The sequence below is a fragment of the Schistocerca piceifrons genome, chromosome 9, assembly GCF_021461385.2.
Source record: "Schistocerca piceifrons isolate TAMUIC-IGC-003096 chromosome 9, iqSchPice1.1, whole genome shotgun sequence".
Classification (NCBI taxonomy): domain Eukaryota; kingdom Metazoa; phylum Arthropoda; class Insecta; order Orthoptera; family Acrididae; genus Schistocerca; species Schistocerca piceifrons.
Window position 1 is genome coordinate 147998128 of NC_060146.1, and position 21457 is coordinate 148019584.

Consider the following 21457-nt stretch of genomic DNA (forward strand, 5'->3'; position numbering starts at 1 on the left):
GCCGCTGGCTGGCTGGCCATTTAGGTGGCGCGGCTGCTGCATTGCTGGCAGACAGTGCCGCATGTAGAGGATGCGTGTAACTGCACGGCAGCACTTTGAAAGATCGGTGAGTCACAACAGTCGGGTTTGTGGATCATAAGAAGAAGGTAAAATGTGGGAATGTGTGATTTGAGTGGGATAAAAAGTTTTATGGACTGTACTGTCTTTACAATATGTCTTTGGTTCTCTCTACCCACCTGGCCGTAATGTATGTTAATTTCTTTGGTTTTAGCATTTCTTCTCAGAAAAAATTCCTTTCTCCACTCCCTTTTAGTTTTATGTATCTTTTATTTTCTGACTTGTCTATTCCCCCCATCTACCCCCACATCCACCTGTCTACCACTTAACTTTCCATTCTTACTAGTACTTGCACGATGTTTTGTCAGTAAACTCTGTCTTCCACATTTAAGTTCTCAGGTTTTCAAATCTTGTCTGGTGCAATCCCCAACAATTCCTTATTTCCTTCTCATTTCATCTGGTAAGTCTCACCTGACCAAAGGTTCTGAGTGGATGTTCAGTAACCCTCTCCATTTCCTAAACCTCGCCAGTCCTTTTCCTTCATCCCTCTTCCTTTTTCTTCGACCCTTCTGCCAGAAGAAGGAGCCACTGTCTCTGAAACCTTTGCAGATTTCCTTCACTTTTATATGTGTTTTCTCCTACTGTTGGGTGGTTGAGTAGATCTTTTATCCATCCAGGTATATTATACCTAAAAGCAAAGATGATGAGACTTACCAAATGAAAGTGCTGGCAGGTCGACAGACACACAAACAAACACAAACATACACACAAAATTCAAGCTTTCGCAACAAACTGTTGCCTCATCAGGAAAGAGGGAAGGAGAGGGAAAAGACGAAAGGATTTGGGTTTTAAGGGAGAGGGTAAGGAGTCATTCCAATCCCGGGAGCGGAAAGACTTACCTTAGGGGGAAAAAAGGACGGGTATACACTTGCACACACACACACACACACACACACACACACACACACACACACACACACACACACACACACACACACATCCATCCACACATATACAGACACAAGCAGACATATTTAAAGACAAAGAGTTTGGGCAGAGATGTCAGTCGAGGCAGAAGTGCAGAGGCAACCCGGAGATGGGAACTTGCTCTTCAATATATCCTCTCTTCCCGTTATCCACCAGGCCTCAATCTCCGCTAATTTAAAGTTGCCGCCACTCATACCTCACCTGTCATTCAACAACATCTTTGCCTCTGCACTTCTGCCTCGACTGACATCTCTGCCCAAACTCTTTGTCTTTAAATATGTCTGCTTGTGTCTGTATATGTGTGGATGGATATGTGTGTGTGTGCGAGTGTATACCCGTCCTTTTTTCCCCCTAAGGTAAGTCTTTCCGCTCCCGGGATTGGAATGACTCCTTACCCTCTCCCTTAAAACCCACATCCTTTCGTCTTTTCCCTCTCCTTCCCTCTTTCCTGATGAGGCAACAGTTTGTTGCGAAAGCTTGAATTTTGTGTGTATGTTTGTGTTTGTTTGTGTGTCTGTCGACCTGCCAGCACTTTCATTTGGTAAGTCTCATCATCTTTGTTTTTAGATATATATTTCCTACGTGGAATGTTTCCCTCTATTATAACCATATCAGGTATATTATACTTTTTAAAAGATTTATTATTTTCATTTATATATGTTCTCTCTTCTGTGCCACACTAATGCTGGGTAAAAGATAGTGTAAGCCATTTGTCGTTCTAGTATTTTACTTATGACTGTTACTGTTATTTTCCAACAGAGATTAGCACTTGTAAAGTAGAATGACAAAATATTTGTGACATCAGTGTTAAAAATCCTTCAAGTTCCCTTATTTTGTAGAGTATTCTTATTAGGGGTGTCCCAGTATGTATATAGATATAGATATCAGAAAGTATTAATTGTTTTGTTCTGACCTAAATGATATCAGTATGCAGTATTCAGTAAGATGTGTCCTGTCAACTAATCCTTTCTTTTAGTCATGTTGTGCTACAAATTTATTTTTCTCCAATTTGATTCAGTATCTCTTCATCATTTATGTGATCTACTCACCTAATCTCCTGTTTCACAACATTTTTAACATTTAATTCTCTTCTTGTCTGAATTGTTTATGATCCAAGTTTCACTACTATACGGGGCTACACCCCAGATGAATACCGCTATGAAATATTATATAGCAAAACACATTCACACATTTTAGTGTCTTATGTCCTAATCTATTTCCCTCAGCATTGCCTGTTCTAATTCACCTACATTCCATGATATATGTATTACTTTTGTTGCTGATCATCTTATAATTTGTTTTCAAGACACTCTTCATTCCCTTCAGTTGCTCTTTCAAGTCCTTTGCGGTCTCTGACAAAATTACAATGTTATAGGCAAACCTCAAAGTTTTTATTTCTTCTCTCTGTGCTTCATTTCCATTTCCACAATACTCTTTAGATTCGTTTACTGATTGCTCAATGTACACATTGAATAACGTGGGTATAGGGTACAGCACTGTCTCATCCCTTCTCAACTAATGCCCTTCAGTTCTAAAACTTTCTCTTAATCTACAAATGCTATAAATGTAAGTTTGCATTTCTCCAATCTGTCTTACAAGATAATTCATAATGTCAGCATTGCCTCACATGTTGGAACACAAACAAGGTAGGTTGCCTTCTAACATTCCTGCGATTTTCTCTTTAAAATATTTGATACTGATATTGATACTAAGGAGAGGTGCCCAGCTGTGTGATTGAGTTTTGTAACCATCTGTATGGTGACGCAGATTAAGGTCCCAGGTCTCACACCCTGCAGCCATTCACCCCACTGGGCCATCATTTACAAGCAGTTGATGGGGGGGGGGGGGGGGGGGGGGAATTGGAATTTTCCGTGATACTCAATAGAGTAAAAAAAGTAGTGCAGGGTGTACATAAAGTCCGGGACACTTTCAGTTATTTATTCTACGAGAACTAAACCTTGTACAGGTGTCATACATATTGCATTGTGAAGAGTAACTCTGAAAGATTTTTTTAAAAACATTTGATACGTGAACCATGAGTGACCTGGCAGCTGTCAATACGGTAATCGAATTCCTGCCATACCCATCTCAATATGGCGTCATCGACTGTGGTTGTGCTTCCCGTATTCTCTCCTGAAGCTCTGCTACATCATGTGGTACAGGTGGTACATACATCGGATCTTTAATGTGTCTTCACAGAAAAAAGTCACACAGAGTGACATCTGGTTGTCGGGGAGGCCATTTCATGAAATAGCTGTCCCCTTCTGTAACACAGCCAATCCATCAATGCAATCATCAGGTACCCACGAACTTCATGAAGAAAATGGTGTGGAGCCCCATCCTGTTGAAAGATGAAGAGAGAGTCCAATTGCATTTGAGGCATCAGCCGTTGCTGCAACATGTTCAAGTAGGAATATCCAGTGACAGTGCTCTCGGTGAAGAAGAATGGCCCGAATAGTTTTTGATGTGACGAGGCTCAAAAAAACATTGACCTTTGGGGAATCACACTCAAATTCAGTGCATTTGTGTGGATGATCAGTACCCCAGATTCAGCAGTTATGTCTGTTCACTTTCCCATTAGTGTGAAAGGTGGCTTCATCACTAAAAATTAAGTGATCAACAATGCCATCCCTATCCTCATTCAGTTGTTGCAACTGCGAACAAAACTCAAAATGCTTGTCTTTGTCATCGTCATTCAGCTTCTGTACTAGTTCCAATTTGAATGATTTCATAGACAGCTTCTGTTGCAGGACTTTCCACAGTGTCATTGGAGCCATTTTGAATTCACAGGATGCACCACACACCGATTTCTTTGGACTGCTTATGAGTGTGTCTCGTACGTGCTCCACATTCACTTCACTCACACTGGGATGTCCACTTCTCTTTGCCGGCAAAAGCAACCTGTCATAATGAATTTGTTTTGCCAGTGGTAAATGGCCATCCTTGTTGGTGGCTTCTTACTGTACTTGGTGCTAAACATCTGTTGAACAGCTGTAGCACACTTGTTTTTGTCAAACTCCAACACACAAAAAGCTCGCTCCACACCTGAACTCGCCATGTTTGCGACTAGTGCTGACTATCGGCAAATTACCAAACTATGGTATGCTGTGGCGGTATACATGAAAAAAACTTTCAGGGTCTCTCTTGAAAATGACATATGTATGATATCTGTAAAGTGTTTGGTTCTTGTGCAATAAATAATTGAAAGTGTTCCCGTACTTTATGTACACCCTGTATGTTACAGAGTGGTTACGTGGTGTAGTGGATAGGGTAATGCCTCCACTTTCAGAAGGTTGTGGGTTTGAAACTGGTCAGGTTTTTTAATTTTTTTATTTTTAAATCTTTATTGAAATGAATTTTATCATTTTTATTCAGTTAATGGTTTAAATGTAATTTTTTTATTGCTATGCTTTTGTCACATCATTTTAATCATTGTATAAACTCCTTCATTTATATTCTTCCTTTTCCACTCAGAATTTTTATGAGTGTGAATTTAATTATATTTATCTATTATGATATTTAATTATTTGAAACTGCCTGTGTATCAGTTGATAAACAAAAGATGAAAAGATTTGTTTATATTGGCCTTTCGTTGAAATAAAAAATGTATTTTTTGTTACAAGATGAGCATTTTTTAAATGGTAATCATACAAACGTTTAAAACAGTGTAAATTCACATTGCCCTTTGAGCAGAATAACGCAGATGAAGATTAAAATTAAAGAAGGAATATGGAAAATGAAATTAGAGAATATGGGAAATAGAAATAATAAATGCGATAACATGGACAAAAATATGATGTACGACAAAAAATATGATGTACACAAAAGAAGTTAAATTGAAGTTAATGCATAAAATTAATTAAAATCACATGAACAAAGATTTCAAGTGGAAAAAAGGTGATAGGAAGAAAAATGAGAGCAAATGAAGAATTTGACATGATGATTAAAAGGATGTGATGAAGGAATAGAAATTAAAAATTATATTTAAACATGTTGATTGAGTAAAAATAATGTTGAAATCATTTTAATAAAAATTCAAAAAAGGAAAGGATTTAAAGTACCTGATGAAATTCAATCCCATGACTTTCTGCATGAGAAGTCTGTATCATATCCATTACACCATGCAACACATTTAGAATGTGTAATTATTTTTTTTTTTTACCCTATTGAGCATCACAGAAAATTCCGAATTTATTTTTTTGTCGATTACTTACAATCGATGACCCACCAGAATGAATGCCTGCAGGGTGTGATACATTTGATCTTAACCTGCATCATGATATAGATGGTTTCAAAAAGTCAGTCCCACCGCTCTTTGTAAGCATTGTTCCAAATCTATAATTGGGATGCCCATAGTTCTTAAAGATATGTTTCAGCTGTTAGTGTGCCAAAGAGGATTTTTCTGCAGGTCTTCACCTCGAGGTGCCGGGAAAGCAGTGCAATCGCAATCGCATCTGAACAACCGTAGTAGTCAGCAACAGCAACAACAACAGCAACAGCAACAGCAGCAGCAACAGGTGCAGGTGAAAATGGAGCCAGCAGAGACAGTGCACCAGCAGGTGCAGATGATAAAGCTGGAGCCGGGTGAGGCGTGGACCACCAAGCAGGACGGCTCGGCCACGATAGTGCTGGACCGGCACAGCTCATCATTACTGCAGCAGCAACAGCAGCAGAAGCAGCTGCAGAGGCAGGAACAGCAGAAGCAACAGCAGCGACCAGAGCACAAGCAGCAGAAGCAGCCATACCAGCCGCGCCTTGTACACGTCCGAAAGGCCTACAACATCGCCACCTTGCAGGACCTGGACGGCATTGACATGATGAACCTGCCCGTCGACCTGGAAGATTCTTCTGACATAAAGTGAGTACCTGGAATAAATATTTCACTCTGCAGCGGAATATGCACTGATTTGAAACTTACTGGTAGAATAAGAGTGTGGGCCGGACTGGGCCTCAAACTGGGAACTTCGGCAAACTGAGCTAGAGAGCACAACTTATGTATGCACTCCCTTCCCCATGCTCTTACACCCAAACCACAGCCTAACAGTTTTATAGATGTCTTTTTTTCTAGGTGGTCAGGGCAGAAGTAAACACTTGAAGTTTGCCAATAACATTTTAATTCTATCAGAGACAGTAAAGGAGTTGGAAGGTCAATTGAAGTGAATTAATATTGTCTTGCAGATAGGCACTGAAACTTGTGTGTTAAACAGTAGAGACAAGATGAGAGAGTACAAACTTTTGAAATGTGGTGCTACAGAAGAATCCTGAAGATCGGATGTATCATACAGATAACTAATGGAAATATATTGAATTGAGTCAAGGAGAAAATACCTTCAGAGATGTTTACTAAATGAAGGGATCAGTTGATAAGACACTTCTTGACACATCAAGGACTTGTCAGTTAGGTAATGAAGGGAAATGTGTTTGCAAATATGTGTGTGTGTGTGTGTGTGTGTGTGTGTGTGCGTGTGTGTGTGTGTGTGTGTGTGTAGAGGTAGACCAACATTTGACTGCAGTGAGCAGGTTCAAATGGATGTTGGTTCCACAGATACGCAGAGATGAAGTGTCTTGCATATGAAATTCATTTTCGGACTAGATATTTGTACCTGTATTCTAGAGTAATGCTTTGTATGTCATTCCTTCCTATTGTCACTACCACCCATAGTGGTTATACCTCGTCAGAATTCTCACAAATCAATGCAAAAACCTGAAACCTTGGATTTTCCTCTAATTTTGTTCATTTTCAGTTATTTACATGCCACCCCTGTTCCATCATTGGCAGCACTAGGGCAGTCACACCCTAACTATGTATTTTTGAGATGGTCAGTCACATTAGCATTAGGTTTAATGAAAATAGGCATCTTAGAGTTGAGGTAGAAGATTAACTTATTATTAAAAATAAATAATATACTAAAACATCATGCTTTATGCTCAAGTTTTATTATTGTGCAACATTTTAATCAAAAGCTAGTTTTTCATGCATCTCAATGTTTACGAAGTAATATCTTATGCACTACGTGTTGGACAATGAAATAATTTTGCAAGTACAGTTAGGGTATTTGTGGATTCTGTCTGCAAACTATGTTGCATATAGAATTGGTAGCAAAGAAGTAATAAATTAAAACATTATCTCTGTAATGACAGCTTTGTGGAAAGGATAGATTGTTGCTCACCATACGGAGGAGGCGTTGCATTGTAGTCAGGCACGAGGAAAAGACTGCTACACCTTCAGCTTTCAGTCTTAAACCATTCTTCTAAAGAAGAAAACACACACACAAATTCACACAAGCACAACTTACTCTCTGGCCACTGAGGCTCTGAAATGTCGGCCTCAGTGGTCATATGTTTGGTAGTTGTGCTCATGTGAATGTGCGTGTGTTTTCTACTTTAGAAGAAGGCCTTGTGGCTGAAAGCTCAAAAGTGTTGCAGTCTTCTTGTTGCATTTTTCTGCAATTCCATGTCTCTTCTGTATGGTGAGTAGCAGTCTATCCTCTCCATAATATTGTCATTATTCCATCCTAGATTTTTCACAGTTAGAAAAGATCACGTCCAATGCTGAAGTTTTACTACACAAATGTGAAAATGTGGTGAGCGATAAACTTTGTTTATTTCATCACTTTGTGGAGGGTGTCAGCGAGAAAAAGTTTTGTAAAGGTGTGAAGTTACGTGTAAACTTTGTCGGAAGTCACTAAGTGCTCTTATTCTCAAATAACCGACAAATAAAGTCAGCATATTTTCGAGCCTTCAGTTATGCTGCCTCCAGAGAAGCATGGAGCCCTAACTGTAATACTTGTTTTAATGTGTTAAAGCTTTGGCGTAAGATTACACCCCTTAATGAGTAGATTTTGACAGAATTTTAAATTTATGGGAAATATTGAAAATAAATGTTTGTTGGCCCTGGAAGCCACTTGATAGCAATTATTGGTGCCGTGTCCCCTGATAGTCACTTAGAGTAGTATAGAGTGTTAGTTATGTACATGATTTTAATATCAGTGGTCTCAGATATTATTGATTTCATTTAGTAAAATTATTGGAATATTTTTGGGTTAATTAATTATCAGTCATTGTGTAAAAGAAATCAGCCTTTTGTTTGCCATTACATGTATGTGTCCTACATACTTTGGTAAATTTCCTCTTCACTCATCATTTCAATTCAGCTTTTGGCTGTGGTGCACTGTGTATTTTTCTTGAAATCTATTATTTTATGAAGTTGCAGCTATACAGTATAAAAATTCATTGGTAAGCATTCAGACATGAGGGTCAGTCATGTAAGATGTAACTACACATTCATCTTGTGAGTGGTTCGAGGTATTGAAGTAACCTGTTAAACAGATGATAGCGCCCAGAGGGAAACATAATTTTACTCTGTAGTTAACATTGTGCACCTTGATATCCAACAAGATAAAGAATCAAGTACATTATTATTATTATTATTATTATTATTTCTTTCCTTTCTCAGACGTTATGTCTGGTTAAAAATGGAAAGTGACGCAGACCTTGATCAAATGTGACTTCCTTTTAACTGTGCGGTATATGTTACATTGCATTTAGGAACTTTCGGGTAATTGAACATGTATCAATAATTACAGATTTCTGTAGTTGTATATATATATATATATATGTTTGGATGTAGCTGTGTTGGGTTGATGTACTGGTGGATATTGTGTGGTATGATTCCTGTAGTTGATAGTATAATTGGTACAATGTCAACTTTGTCCTGATGCCACATGTCCTTGACTTCCTCAGCCAGTTGGGTGTATTTTTCAATTTTTTCTCCTGCTTTCTTCTGTATATTTGTTGTATTGGGTATGGATATTTCGATTAGTTGTGTTAATTTCTTCTTTTTATTGGTGAGTATGATGTCAGGTTTGTTATGTGGTGTTGTTTTATCTGTTATAATGGTTCTGTTCCAGTATAATTTGTATTCATCATTCTCCAGTACATTTTGTGGTGCATACTTGTATGTGGGAATGTATTGTTTTATTAGTTTATGTTGTATGGCAAGTTGTTGATGTATTATTTTTGCTACATTGTCATGTCTTCTGGGGTATTCTGTATTTGCTAGTATTGTACATCCGCTTGTGATGTGATCTACTGTTTCTATTTGTTGTTTGCAAAGTCTGCATTTATCTGTTGTGGTATTGGGATCTTTAATAATATGCTTGCTGTAATATCTGGTGTTTATTGTTTGATCCTGTATTGCAATTGTGAATCCTTCCGTCTCACTGTATATATTGCCTTTTCCTAGCCATGTGTTGGATGCATCTTGATCAATGTGTGGCTGTGTTAGATGATACAGGTGCTTGCCATGTAGTGTTATTATTATTATTAATATTATTATTATTATTATTGATATCCGCTGTTGTGATGTAAGCAGCGCCAGACAGAGTTTTATGCCAAGATCAATTGGTATGCACAGTGAGAAGATGGACTGAGGCTATGAAGATAAAAAAGTATTTTCTCTTGTCCTCCTCTACACCATAGTGATGCAGGGTCAGCTATAATTTTTGTGTATGGAGCTGTATGTGGTTCATGGTGTGGGTTCCTGTAGTCATGTCCTAGTTCATGAACCACGGGCAACGTATGAGTGGCCAAGTAAGTGGTCCCGACAGTTGGGATACCAGTTACGTTGGAATAAGGCTGGGCATCTCGGACATATTCTGAGTCGTGGTCACCTTTGTGCTCATACGGCAAAGACTACCAAATCCACCGGTTAGTCCCTCAGCCGTTAGGGGTAAAACCCAATGGGACTCGGGGCAAGTAAGGCTGGCAACCTGCTTCCCTGGTACTTTAAATATGATGCTGGCAACAATCAGAGCAAAAGGCCTCGGACCTTTGGAGGTGATGGAGTCCCACCTCTAACTGACAAACCAGGGACTCCTAAGATACGACTTGGCAAACAAATGGTAATGAGATGGGGAGCTATTAATATCAATGGGGGCTACTCTTGGAAGAAGGTAGAGCTGGCAGAGGCTGCAAGTAAGATGGGGCTGGACATTTTAGCTGTTAGTGACATTCGGGTAAGGGGTGAGAAAGAAGAAGAAGTGGGAGAATACAAGGTCTACTTGTCAGGAGTCAAAGCAGGAATAGCACAATGGGGTGTAGGGCTTTACATCAGGAAAGAAATGGAACCCAGCGTAGTTGCAATAAGGTATGTAAACGAACGACTGATGTGGATAGATTTGACAGTGTCTAGCAAGAAAATTAGGATTGTGTCAGTATATTCGCATTGTGAAGGGACTGATCAAGATAAGATGGATAGTTTTTATGAGGCACTCAGTGATGTAGTTGTTAGAGTAAAGGACAAGGACAGTGTTCTGCTCATGGGTGATTTTAACGCCAGGATTGGAAATCGAACAGAAGGGTACGAAAAGGTTATGGGTAAATTTGGAGAGGATATGGAGGCCAACAGGAACGGGCAGCAACTCTTGGATTTCTGTGCCAGTATGGGCTTAGTAATCACAAACCCCTTTTTTAAACATAAGAACATTCACCGGTATACTTGGGAAAGCAGGGGAACCAGATCTGTCATTGACTATATAATAACAGATCAGGAATTCAGGAAGGCTGTGAGGGACACACGTGTATTCAGGGGATTCTTTGATGACACTGATCATTATTTAATCTGCAGTGAAATTGGGATTGCGAGGCCGAAAGTGCAGGAGGTCAGGTCCATATGTAGGAGGATAAGAGTGGAGAAACTTCAGGATAAGGAAATCAGGCACAAGTACATAACAGCGATCTCAGAAAGGTACCAGTTAGTTGAATGTAGTCAATTACAGTCATTGGAAAAGGAATGGACAAGGTACAGGGACACAGTACTAGAAGTGGCTAAAGAATGTCTTGGAACAGTAGTGTGTAAAAGTAGGAGGAAGCAAACAGCTTGGTGGAATGACACAGTCAAGGCAGCCTGTAAAAGGAAAAAGAAGGCGTATAAAAAATGGCTACATACTAGAACTCAGGTAGACAGAGAAAGTTATGTTGAAGAAAGAAACAAAGCCAAACAGATAATTGCAGCATCCAAGAAGAAATCTTGGGAAGACTTTGGAAACAGGTTGGAGACATTGGGTCAAGCTGCTGGAAAACCATTTTGGAGTGTAATTAGCAGTCTTCGAAAGGGAGGTAAGAAGGAAATGACAAGTATTTTGGACAGGTCAGGAAAACTGCTGGTGAATCCTGTGGATGCCTTGGGCAGATGGAGGGAATATTTTGAAGAGTTGCTCAATGTAGGTGAAAATACGATCAGTAATGTTTCAGATTTCGAGGTAGAATGGGATAGGAATGATGATGGAAATAGGATCACGTTTGAGGAAGTGGAGAAAATGGTCAATAGATTGCAGTGCAATAAAGCAGCTGGGGTGGATGAAATTAAGTCGGAACTCATCAAGTACAGTGGAATGTCAGGTCTTAAATGGCTACACAGGATAATTGAAATGGCCTGGGAGTCGGACAGGTTCCATCAGACTGGACAAAAGCAGTAATCACACCAATCTTTAAACATGGAAACAGAAAAGATTGTAACAACTACAGAGGTATCTCTTTAATCAGCGTTGTGGGTAAAATCTTCTCAGGTATTGTTGAAAGGAAAGTGCGAGTATTAGTTGAGGAGCAATTGGATGAAAATCAGTGTGGGTTTAGGCCTCTTAGAGGTTGTCAGGACCAGATCTTTAGCTTACGACAAATAATGGAGAAGTGTTATGAGTGGAACAGGGAATTGTATCTATGCTTTATAGATCTAGAAAAGGCATATGACCGGTTTCCTAGGAGGAAGTTATTGTCTGTTCTACGAGATTATGGAATAGGAGGCAAACTTTTGCAAGCAATTAAAGGTCTTTACATGGATAGTCAGGCAGCAGTTAGAGTTGACGGTAAACTGAGTTCATGGTTCAGAGTAGTTTCAGGGGTAAGACAAGGCTGCAACCTGTCTCCACTGTTGTTCATATTATTTATGGATCATATGTTGAAAACAATAGACTGGCTGGGTGAGATTAAGATATGTGAACACAAAATAAGCAGTCTTGCATATGCGGATGACTTAGTTGTGATGGCAGATTCGATTGAAAGTTTGCAGAGTAATATTTCAGAGCTAGATCAGAAATGTAAGGACTATGGTATGAAGATTAGCATCTCCAAAACGAAAGTAATGTCAGTGGGAAAGAAATATAAACAGATTGAGTGCCAAATAGGAGGAACAAAGTTAGAACAGGTGGACGGTTTCAAGTACTTAGGATGCATATTCTCACAGGATGGCAACATAGTGAAAGAACTGGAAGCGAGGTGTAGCAAGGCTAATGCAATGAGCGCTCAGCTACGATCTGCTCTCTTCTGCAAGAAGGAAGTCAGTACCAAGACTAAGCTATCTGTGCACCGTTCAATCTTTCGACCAACTTTGTTGTATGGGAGCGAAAGCTGGGTGGATTCAGGTTACCTTATCAACAAGGTTGAGGTTACAGATATGAAAGTAGCTAGGATGATTGCAGGTACTAGTAGATGGGAACAATGGCAGGAGGGTGTCCACAATGAGGAAATCAAAGAAAAACTGGGAATGAACTCTATAGATGTAGCAGTCAGGGCGAACAGGCTTAGATGGTGGGGTCATGTTACACGCATGGGAGAAGCAAGGTTACCCAAGAGACTCATGGGTTCAGCAGTAGAGGGTAGGAGGAGTCGGGGCAGACCAAGGAGAAGGTACCTGGATTCGGTTAAGAATGATTTTGAAGTAATAGGTTTAACATCAGAAGAGGCACAAATGTTAGCACTGAATAGGGGATCATGGAGGAATTTTATAAGGGGGGCTATGCTCCAGACTGAACGCTGAAAGGCATAATCAGTCTTAAATGATGATGATGATGATGATGATGATGATGATGATGATGGAGCTGTATGCTAACATTTATAGTATCAGAATTAGCTGAGGAAAATCGGTCAAAAGGACGGACAAGAGCTCCATGTAGTGGTGTTTACATTTCTGTAGCAGATTCCGGCTGTCTTTCCCCTAAGTTTTATCATTTATGTTGACATTAACAAGCATCAAATCACAACACTCCTCCTATTGTGGGTTTTATGTGTCACACACTTTTTTTCATAGTAGTGGGGTGTCTTAGTTTTTTGCTTGTGGCTGTGTGTTACTTCTTACCTGTTTTAACATTTTCTGTGTAATTTTGATTTTGAGAAATCTTTTTGTGTTACCAGGCCGGCTCCTGAGCTGATGCAGGAGACGCACACCTGCTTCTTCTCGTTGATCCGAGATGTGATTTGCTCGACGGTGCAACACCGGATGGCAATGCCGACCCTCCAGGACAGGTTGCGGGCCTGGCAGGAGAACCCCATCTCGCCCCTCAACGACTGGTACCACCTGGCACCTGACTCGTGGGTCAGCTTGCTGCCCTCTGCCATCGGTTTCCTCTGTGGTGACTACCCTGGTGAGTGTGAGAGTGTGTGTGTGTGTGTGTGTGTGTGTGTGAGAGAGAGAGAGAGAGAGAGAGAGAGAGAGAGAGAGAGAGAGAGAGAGAAGCTGTGCCAGAATAGATTTTGTCACCCTTTTGTTCAGGTATATAACAGCTTTTCATCTACAATAATATGAGGGTGGTTCAAAAAGTGAGGTCCAGTTATGACACGCCTATGTGATATTAGTCCTTTAAACATAAATGATTTTCCCTGCCTTTATAGTAATTAACATGAATAATGCATTTTATAATAATGTTTACAATAAATGTGTCATATATAATTACAGAAGTTATTGTTCTTTCATTGTCATAAGTTGTTCAGAAGATGGTGCTATTCTTCACGCATAATAGTATTAAACTTTCAGATCCATTATTTTAATAGACAGAAATACAGTTTTGTTCTCCAACTTACAATTTATTCCCATATTTCTACCCAAAAATGTGTTCACAAAACATCTTGACTTACAAATAATTGTTCAAAGAGAAGTTGCCAGAAGAAAAAATATTGAAAATTTCTTAGATGCATGAATGTTTTAAAACAACTGAAAATAAATGGCATATATGTTCCGTGTTTCACATCTAAGAGGCAGCTGAACTAATCCGAAATGAACTTAAACTGTGGTTAAAACAATAGACATTATTGTCGTACATTTCAGAGTTGTGAACAAAGTGAATAACCAGTGATGCCACATTTGGTCTTAAATGGATTCTCTTTTGAGACTCAAGAGTTCTCAAAAATAGCTATTTTCAATTACAGACAGTTTTCTATACAGAACAAATTTGCGATGCCAAAAAAAAAAAAAAAATAAATAAATAAATAAATAAAAAAATAAAGTTGTGAGGATGTGCTGAAAAGTAATGCCTCTGAATTTTTGTGTGAAAACTCTTAAAACTTTTTAAATAAAACAAATGTTATTAGTATCCTATATCCTTATTCTTTATGTCTACACATTTATTTCTCAATGTGGTCACCTCGGTGATGAACTCATTTCTCCCAACAAGAGCCAGTTTGTTGACACGATGACTTCTTTGACGGAGCCACAGCCTTGCCTATGCATGCACCTGTTCAAAGTCCTCGAAGGTGTTAAAGTTTTTGAAACAGATGAAAATCAGATGAAACCAAGCGGGACGGCGTGGAGGATGATCAATGACAAGTGAACCCCATAATGGATTGGTGCAGGTGTCACAGCACTCATCTGTGGTCTGGCATTGTCCTGCTGAAGGACAATTCTAAACTCGATTACAGTATTCTGTTTCTTGGGCACTGACACAGTTATGTTACGCACCACTATGTTACATGCTACAGTTCTAGCTGCAGAGGGCTGCAGATATGTAGACAAGAGTACAGATGTAGAACCTTAATAACATCTGTTTTATTTAAAATCAAAGGCATTACTTTTCAGTGTGCCACTGTACATTTCAATTTATGATGAAAATTTTGAGGTTTAAAGGTGTATTAATGTCAGTATTCTTAAGAAATTATTTCCAATAAATTTTTTCATGTTATTTCTGCTAGCTAAGTCGTGCTCTGTGTGCTGGGGAATGTGTGAGTGGCTGTGGGGCTCAGGGCAAACACTATTAACATTTAGAAAGAACTTTATTGGTCTTGCTTCAGGGCATAGTGAGTCAGACATGCATCTCCACACTGACCCTGGCTGGGGTTGATGAGTGGGCTGCAACTCCCGCCTGATGCTGCTGGGCCAACACCTCTCGCTGCTGAGGCCAGCAGCCTCTGTAGACACAACCACTCTTTGTCCCAATTTTGTATCTGTACATAATAATTCATTGTGCATGCTAAACCACTGTTGCTTGCCATGCTTCTTATACTCTTCACAAGCACTCTGTGCTGCTTCCCATTCCCCAATGTCCTGACCTATTGCCTGTATTACAGCTATTTTTCTGATTAGGCCATCTGCATTTCCATGTTTCTTTCCTTGTTTTTGTATTACTTTGTACTCAAATTTGCTGAGTATCAGTGCCCACATCGCCAGCCTGCTAGATGGGTCCTTGAAACTCAGTAATTGCTTCAAAGCAGTGTGGTCTGTCACTACCTTGAACGTTCTTCTATACAGGTAACACTGAAAGTACTTCACTCTGCATACCAAGCTAAGCATTTCTCTTTCTGTTGAAGACTTGAGTGTTCTCAGCTGTTTTCAACTGTCTTGGTGTATAGGCAACAGGATGTTCTTGTCTGTTGACCTACTGAGGCAAAACACACCCCAGAGTGTGATTTGACACATTACATGATAAAATGAACTTCTGAAAGTCTGGACGTACCAACACCATACTCAATATTAACATCTCTTCAACTCAACATATGCTTCCTGGTATTCTGCTGACCATACAAATTTAATCTCCTTCTTTAGCAACTGTTTCAGTGGCTTGGAAATGTCCACAAACTCCTTCACAAATTTCCTGTAAAAATTTGTGAGACCGAGAAAAGATTATAATTCCTTGGTTGTTCGTGGTACCAGAAACTCTTGGACTGGTCCTTACACTATCCCTATTAATGATATGACCCAAATAGTTAATCTCTTCCACCACAAAGTGACATTTTTCTGTGCTGAGTGTCAAAAGGGCCCCTCGTAATCTTTTGAACACACAGATGTTTTCTCTGCTCTTGCATATCCCTTGAAAAGATGATTACATTGAAATCTTGCTTTTACACTTTTCAGGGGATTTTAAAAAAATGGGCTAAAATGCGGGGAAAAAGTAAAATGTGGGCAATAACATTTTAAGCTGTAAAGGGTACGTATAGAATACCCACTTGCCTTTTCGCATTTTATGTATGATATTTGTACAAATAGGCACCAAACTTACTTGTTTATTATCTAATAAAGGTGTATTAGTCGTGTTTATTATCTAACAAAGGTTTATTATCTGATATAAACTGCTGATGTAATTGTAACTGATAACTGCCTGGAAAGCAAAAACGTTTGACTCGATTTTGTACATCAAATTGATGTTTTTGGAAAGCGTGCAGCTTTCATTCATTATTTAAATAATGAAACACTGCACCAGTCCTGTATTTTTACATGCTTAGCATGGCGCATTTCAAGAATTTTTTCTCGTTGTCAAGTGTAAATATATACATAAGTATTTTGTGTGGTGCCTGCATATGTGTTGTTCTGCATCACTTTCATTGTAGTCATCTTTTTGAGGTTATCAGGGATTGTGCCTCCTCCTAGGAATTCGGGTGGTGGGCCAGTGTGCTGTGGCAAGGGTCAGTGTACGATGTGATGCTCCGGCCAGTAGCGTCATTCTACAGTGTCTATCTGTTGCATTCAATGCAGGGTGCGTGTTGAATGTTTAGTGTTGATTTTCATGCTAGTTGAGGTATGGTGAGGATATTTATTCACTGCAGTGTTCATTATGGGTGGTATAAGGACTGGAATACATGTGAGACTTTTTCGCTCTGAGACAGCTTGGTACTCTCAGATAATACATGCAGAATTGTTGACACTAAGGACAAATTATAATTACTGCCTGATATTTCCTAATGAGTACTCTCTGTAAGTGATATCTGACAAATGAAGCTTTCCAGACATACATTTATTTAAACATTTTTAGTTGTATTGACTAGAGCCTTGCATCATGTCACATTTACCTGCCCGAGCTCGGCCCGGCCGAGTGTGCCGTCCTGTTGCCCGTACTGCAGGTAGTAAAGCTCAAATATACTGGCAATGGAATGTGCGAGCTGCAATGCACCGTGGAGGCCCACAGCTTGTTGGATACCCAGCTGGCCCCAGATGTCAACAAGGCTCGGTGCAACCGAGAAGCAGGCAGTGCTGGGAATAACAAGCCACACATATGCGGAATTGCTTTCTGAATTGCCTGCACTCCTTTGAGAATCGTGAAGTTTGATAGGTTAGGAACAGGGCATTCTTGATCCTTTTCGTTTTGCATCCTTAATGGTGTGACGCCTGGGAGACGCGCAACTTGACGAACTGCTAACCCACACGGGCACCCGGGTGATCTCGGGTTTCAGTGGGGCACCACTCAGTCTGGCAGTGCCTGGTGCGGCTCAATTGGCTTACCGGGCAGTGTGAGTAGGGGCTCACCTGGCAGTCAATGCTACGGTCCCAGGTGGGCTGCACAGGCTCGGTGCATGCCTCTGGTGTTGATTTAAGAAACTACTCATAAATTCCTGAAAGTCTCTTCTTTATCACGTGCTATAATAATATAATCAATAAATACCATGTTATATAAAATTATAGCTACACCTGTATTACTTGAAGTCAAATTGCAATTTTCCAAGTTCCGGTACAATTACTTTCAAACATAGCTTCACTTGAAACTTCCTGGCAGATTAAAACTGTGTGCCAGACCGAGACTCGAACTCGGGACCTTTGCCTTTCGCAGGCAAGTGCTCTACATACTGAGCTACCCAAGCACGACTCACGCCCCGTCCTCACAGCTTTACTTCTGCCAGTACCTCATCTCCTACCTTTCAAACTTTACAGAAGCTCTCCTGCGAACCTTGCAGAACTAGCACTCCTGATCCTTTCTTTCAGGAATGAGTCGTGAGACGTGCTTGGGTAGCTCAGTTGGTAGAGCACTTGCCCGTGAAAGGCAAAGGTCCCGAGTTCGAGTCTCGGTACGGCACACAGTTTTAATCTGCCAGAAAGTTTCATAATGGCGCACACTCCACTGCAGAGTGAAAATCTCATTCTGGATAGCTTCACTTATTTCTCTGTGTTAATTAATTTATGCTAATTTGCCTGATTACTTGAAATGTGGATATTCTGGTGAATGTATTCTGTGGAGATATTAAAAACTGTAGCCATTTCAGTCAACAAACTTTGCATTCATATCTCAGTTCCCTTAGTCCAGTGATTTTACGTTCCATACCACTGGCTTTTCCTCATACGAACTAATTAAATTGGCAGCTTCTCTCCGAGTCTACTTTCTTGCAGCTTTCTTCATTACTTTTTGCTGTCACAGTGCTGATATTCACTCACAGTGCGTACCCATCACAACAGTAGTCTCAACTGTCCCGACAGTGCCGGGACATGTTTATGGATTAACTGGTTGTAGTATCATTTTGGTGCTGTGGTTAAGATGCTAATTTTACATACATATTTTCATACTAGTGTGGGATCAAAGTCCATTCAGTGATAATTTTTTGATTTTTATGTGTTAATTCTATAATACATTATTTACTGTTTAGCATTGGTTTAACTCCTGAACTTTCATAATACGCTAACTACTCGTGAAGTTTGTTTAGAAAAGAAACGGGCAATTGCTTTGCTCATAAGCACGTCACGGCCACATATTATGACTCAAAACTTTCAGTTTCCTGGATACTTTTATTTAGTGTGTGCATGACTACAGCAAAATATATTACTAACATGTGATAGTGTACAAACTCTGAAATACGGCACAAATCTGGGATGCAATGTGGCCACACAGCTTTTACTGAGAACTCTCATCTGCGTCAACAGTGCTGGTTTACAGGGCACGTGCTACTTGCAAAGGCTCACTGAAACCGAAAAACTCTCATGTGTGTACCTGGCTTAAAGCAGACACGACACACATTACGTTAAGAAGTAACAGCGATAGTTTTCCGAGCTTAAAGTTGTTGCAGGGAGAGTGAGAAACAGAAGCAGAAGCAGTGACCCATTGTGGCACTTACTCATTGTTTCCAGTTACCAGGGTGCACACAGACAGGGAGCACACTGGTGATGCCAGCCAGTATTTGCGCAGAAGTCATCACAAAGTCACCTTCGTATTTGCACATCACTGTAATTGGCTGTGAGTTGCAGATGACCATGTTTCTTTTAAACACCGAAGCACTTTAATCGCCCACACTTCCATCTTGAAACAATATTTCAACGTGCAATAGCACATATCTATCCACTAGCAGTGTTTGAAAGCTTTGATTGTTTCTTCTCTGTAGATATTCAGTTTCATTCACAAAGCATGTATTCAGACACACAATAGCTCTTATGACTTTGCTTATTGAACTGTCCTAATACTTTCTCTAACTCCACTATATCCTGGAGAACTAATAGTAAATATTATTGGATGCATACAGGAAGTGGACAAAATGTGGACACACCAAAATCCAACACATCACCGTGTCTAATATGATATAAGAAAGCTGTTGGCGTTCAAACCAGCTTTCATTTGTCTCAGAATGGATAATTGTAGGTCCTGTACAGTTTTCAGCATCTGTAGCAGATTGTTGAGCACAATTGGCTGTCATGTGAAGGACGTGGGTTCAATTCCCAGTACTGTCGCAGATTCTTCCTTTATGAGAAGACTGGTACGGGGTGCATTCAGCCTCATGCCAATTGAGGAGTTACTAGACTGGCTCCACAGTCAAGAAAACAAAGTGGCTGGGAGAGTGGAGTGCTGACCACACGCCCTTCCGTACTGCATCCTCATGACGCCGCAAGGCAGAGGGTGATACGGCAGCCTGTAGACGTCCTTCCAGCCTTGACAGCCAGGCGAGGAGGTCATTAATCGTTCTATGGTTTACCAGGGGATCTTATACCATGCTTCCCAACAAATAGTACCAACTTCAAGAAACGTCGATGGAGGTGGATTGCGATCGAGCGCTCTTCTCTCCAAAGTAGACCACAAAGTGGCAATAATATCGATATCTGGTGACTGTGGTGGTCATGGGAGATTGGACAGTTCATCTTTGTGCTCGCAACACCAGTCCTGGACGATGTGTTGGACATAGCATCACAAACATTGTATCGTGGGATGGACCCGATTAGCCAAAATGGCCACATAATTCTTGGCAGTAATACAACCTTGTAGAGAATGAATGGGGCCCATGGAATATCACGATACGGTTGCCCAAACTGACACCGAACCCCTGCTGTGTTCCACTCTTGGAACATAAACTCCACCAGAGGTTGGAAACAGTGTGAAACAAGACTCATCTGAGCTAATGGTATTCTCTAATTGCTCCATAGTCGACTTTTTATGGCTTTGCCACTGTGTTTTTGCGTTACAGGCATTTGCGTCAGTGATTGGTGGTTTGGGAATTCCAGCTTGCCCTGCAATTCCCTGTTTATGGAGCTCTGTTCATTTTGTTTTGGTGCTGACAGGGTTTACAAATGTGACCTTCAGTTCTGCAGCTGTTGTCTTCTTAACTTTCACCAAAATCCTCTTCAGTGATTGTCCATCACAATCACCCAACACACACTTTTGTCCGTGTTGTGAATTAGCGGATGCTGTTTTTCTGCTTTCCCTCTATGCAGTATACACTGCCTCTTCAAACACCAAATACTTCGGCTACCTTGTTTATGGAATCGGCCACCATACACGCACCAACAGTTCGCCCATCTTCGCATTACTTAGATCCGACATAGTGCAAACACAACAACACAGAACATTGTTCAGACTGTGCCCGATACTTGCAACATATTGAGGACATTGCACCATTTCCGTTTGTCGTCAAATGCAATTGTGCAACCTGCAGACTTTGTTAGCATCTGGATATATTTTCAAGCATGCCGTTCTTGTGGTGCTTCCATATTTTTGTCCAATCTCTGTATGTTGGGGGGGGGGGGGGGGGGGATATTGGTAGCTCTAATGTATGAGAAAGATTGTAGAGAAAGCAGGATGTACATTTTGTGTCATCGTTGCCACTGTAGACTCTTGCACCATGCGAAGGTGACCAGATCCTCTTTCTACAATACAAATGCACGCACATGTCAACAAGGTTCTTTATTCATAAGAACAGGAAGCCAGTTATCTTCCAGCAAGTTGTAGTGGTGCAGGCTCTTCTGTAATAGTCCATGTTAGCCTCAGTGCTGGTGAAGTACAAGTCCCTGCGATTCCGACTGCAACTTACTAGGTGACTGTCTGTGACTAACTGGGCCTCCAATCTGCGGTAGCGATCTGAATACTTGCGGTCAAGAGGGCGTTGATGGTACATTGCTTGCGAGTCTGTCTTTGGCCTCTCTCCTGATAGGAGCACTTGATTCAGCGCCTACTATCAGTCTTCTTGC

General features: G+C 40.4%; 1 protein-coding gene across 1 annotated transcript in view; it reads left to right on the plus strand.

Moving 5' to 3' along the window:
* LOC124716771 (nuclear factor related to kappa-B-binding protein-like) overlaps nt 1-21457 on the plus strand; it is a 215137-nt gene that overhangs the window by 42084 nt on the left and 151596 nt on the right. The window contains 2 exon segments of the mRNA XM_047243318.1: nt 5453-5902; nt 13234-13463. Of these exon segments, the coding sequence (XP_047099274.1) occupies nt 5453-5902; nt 13234-13463 (680 nt within the window).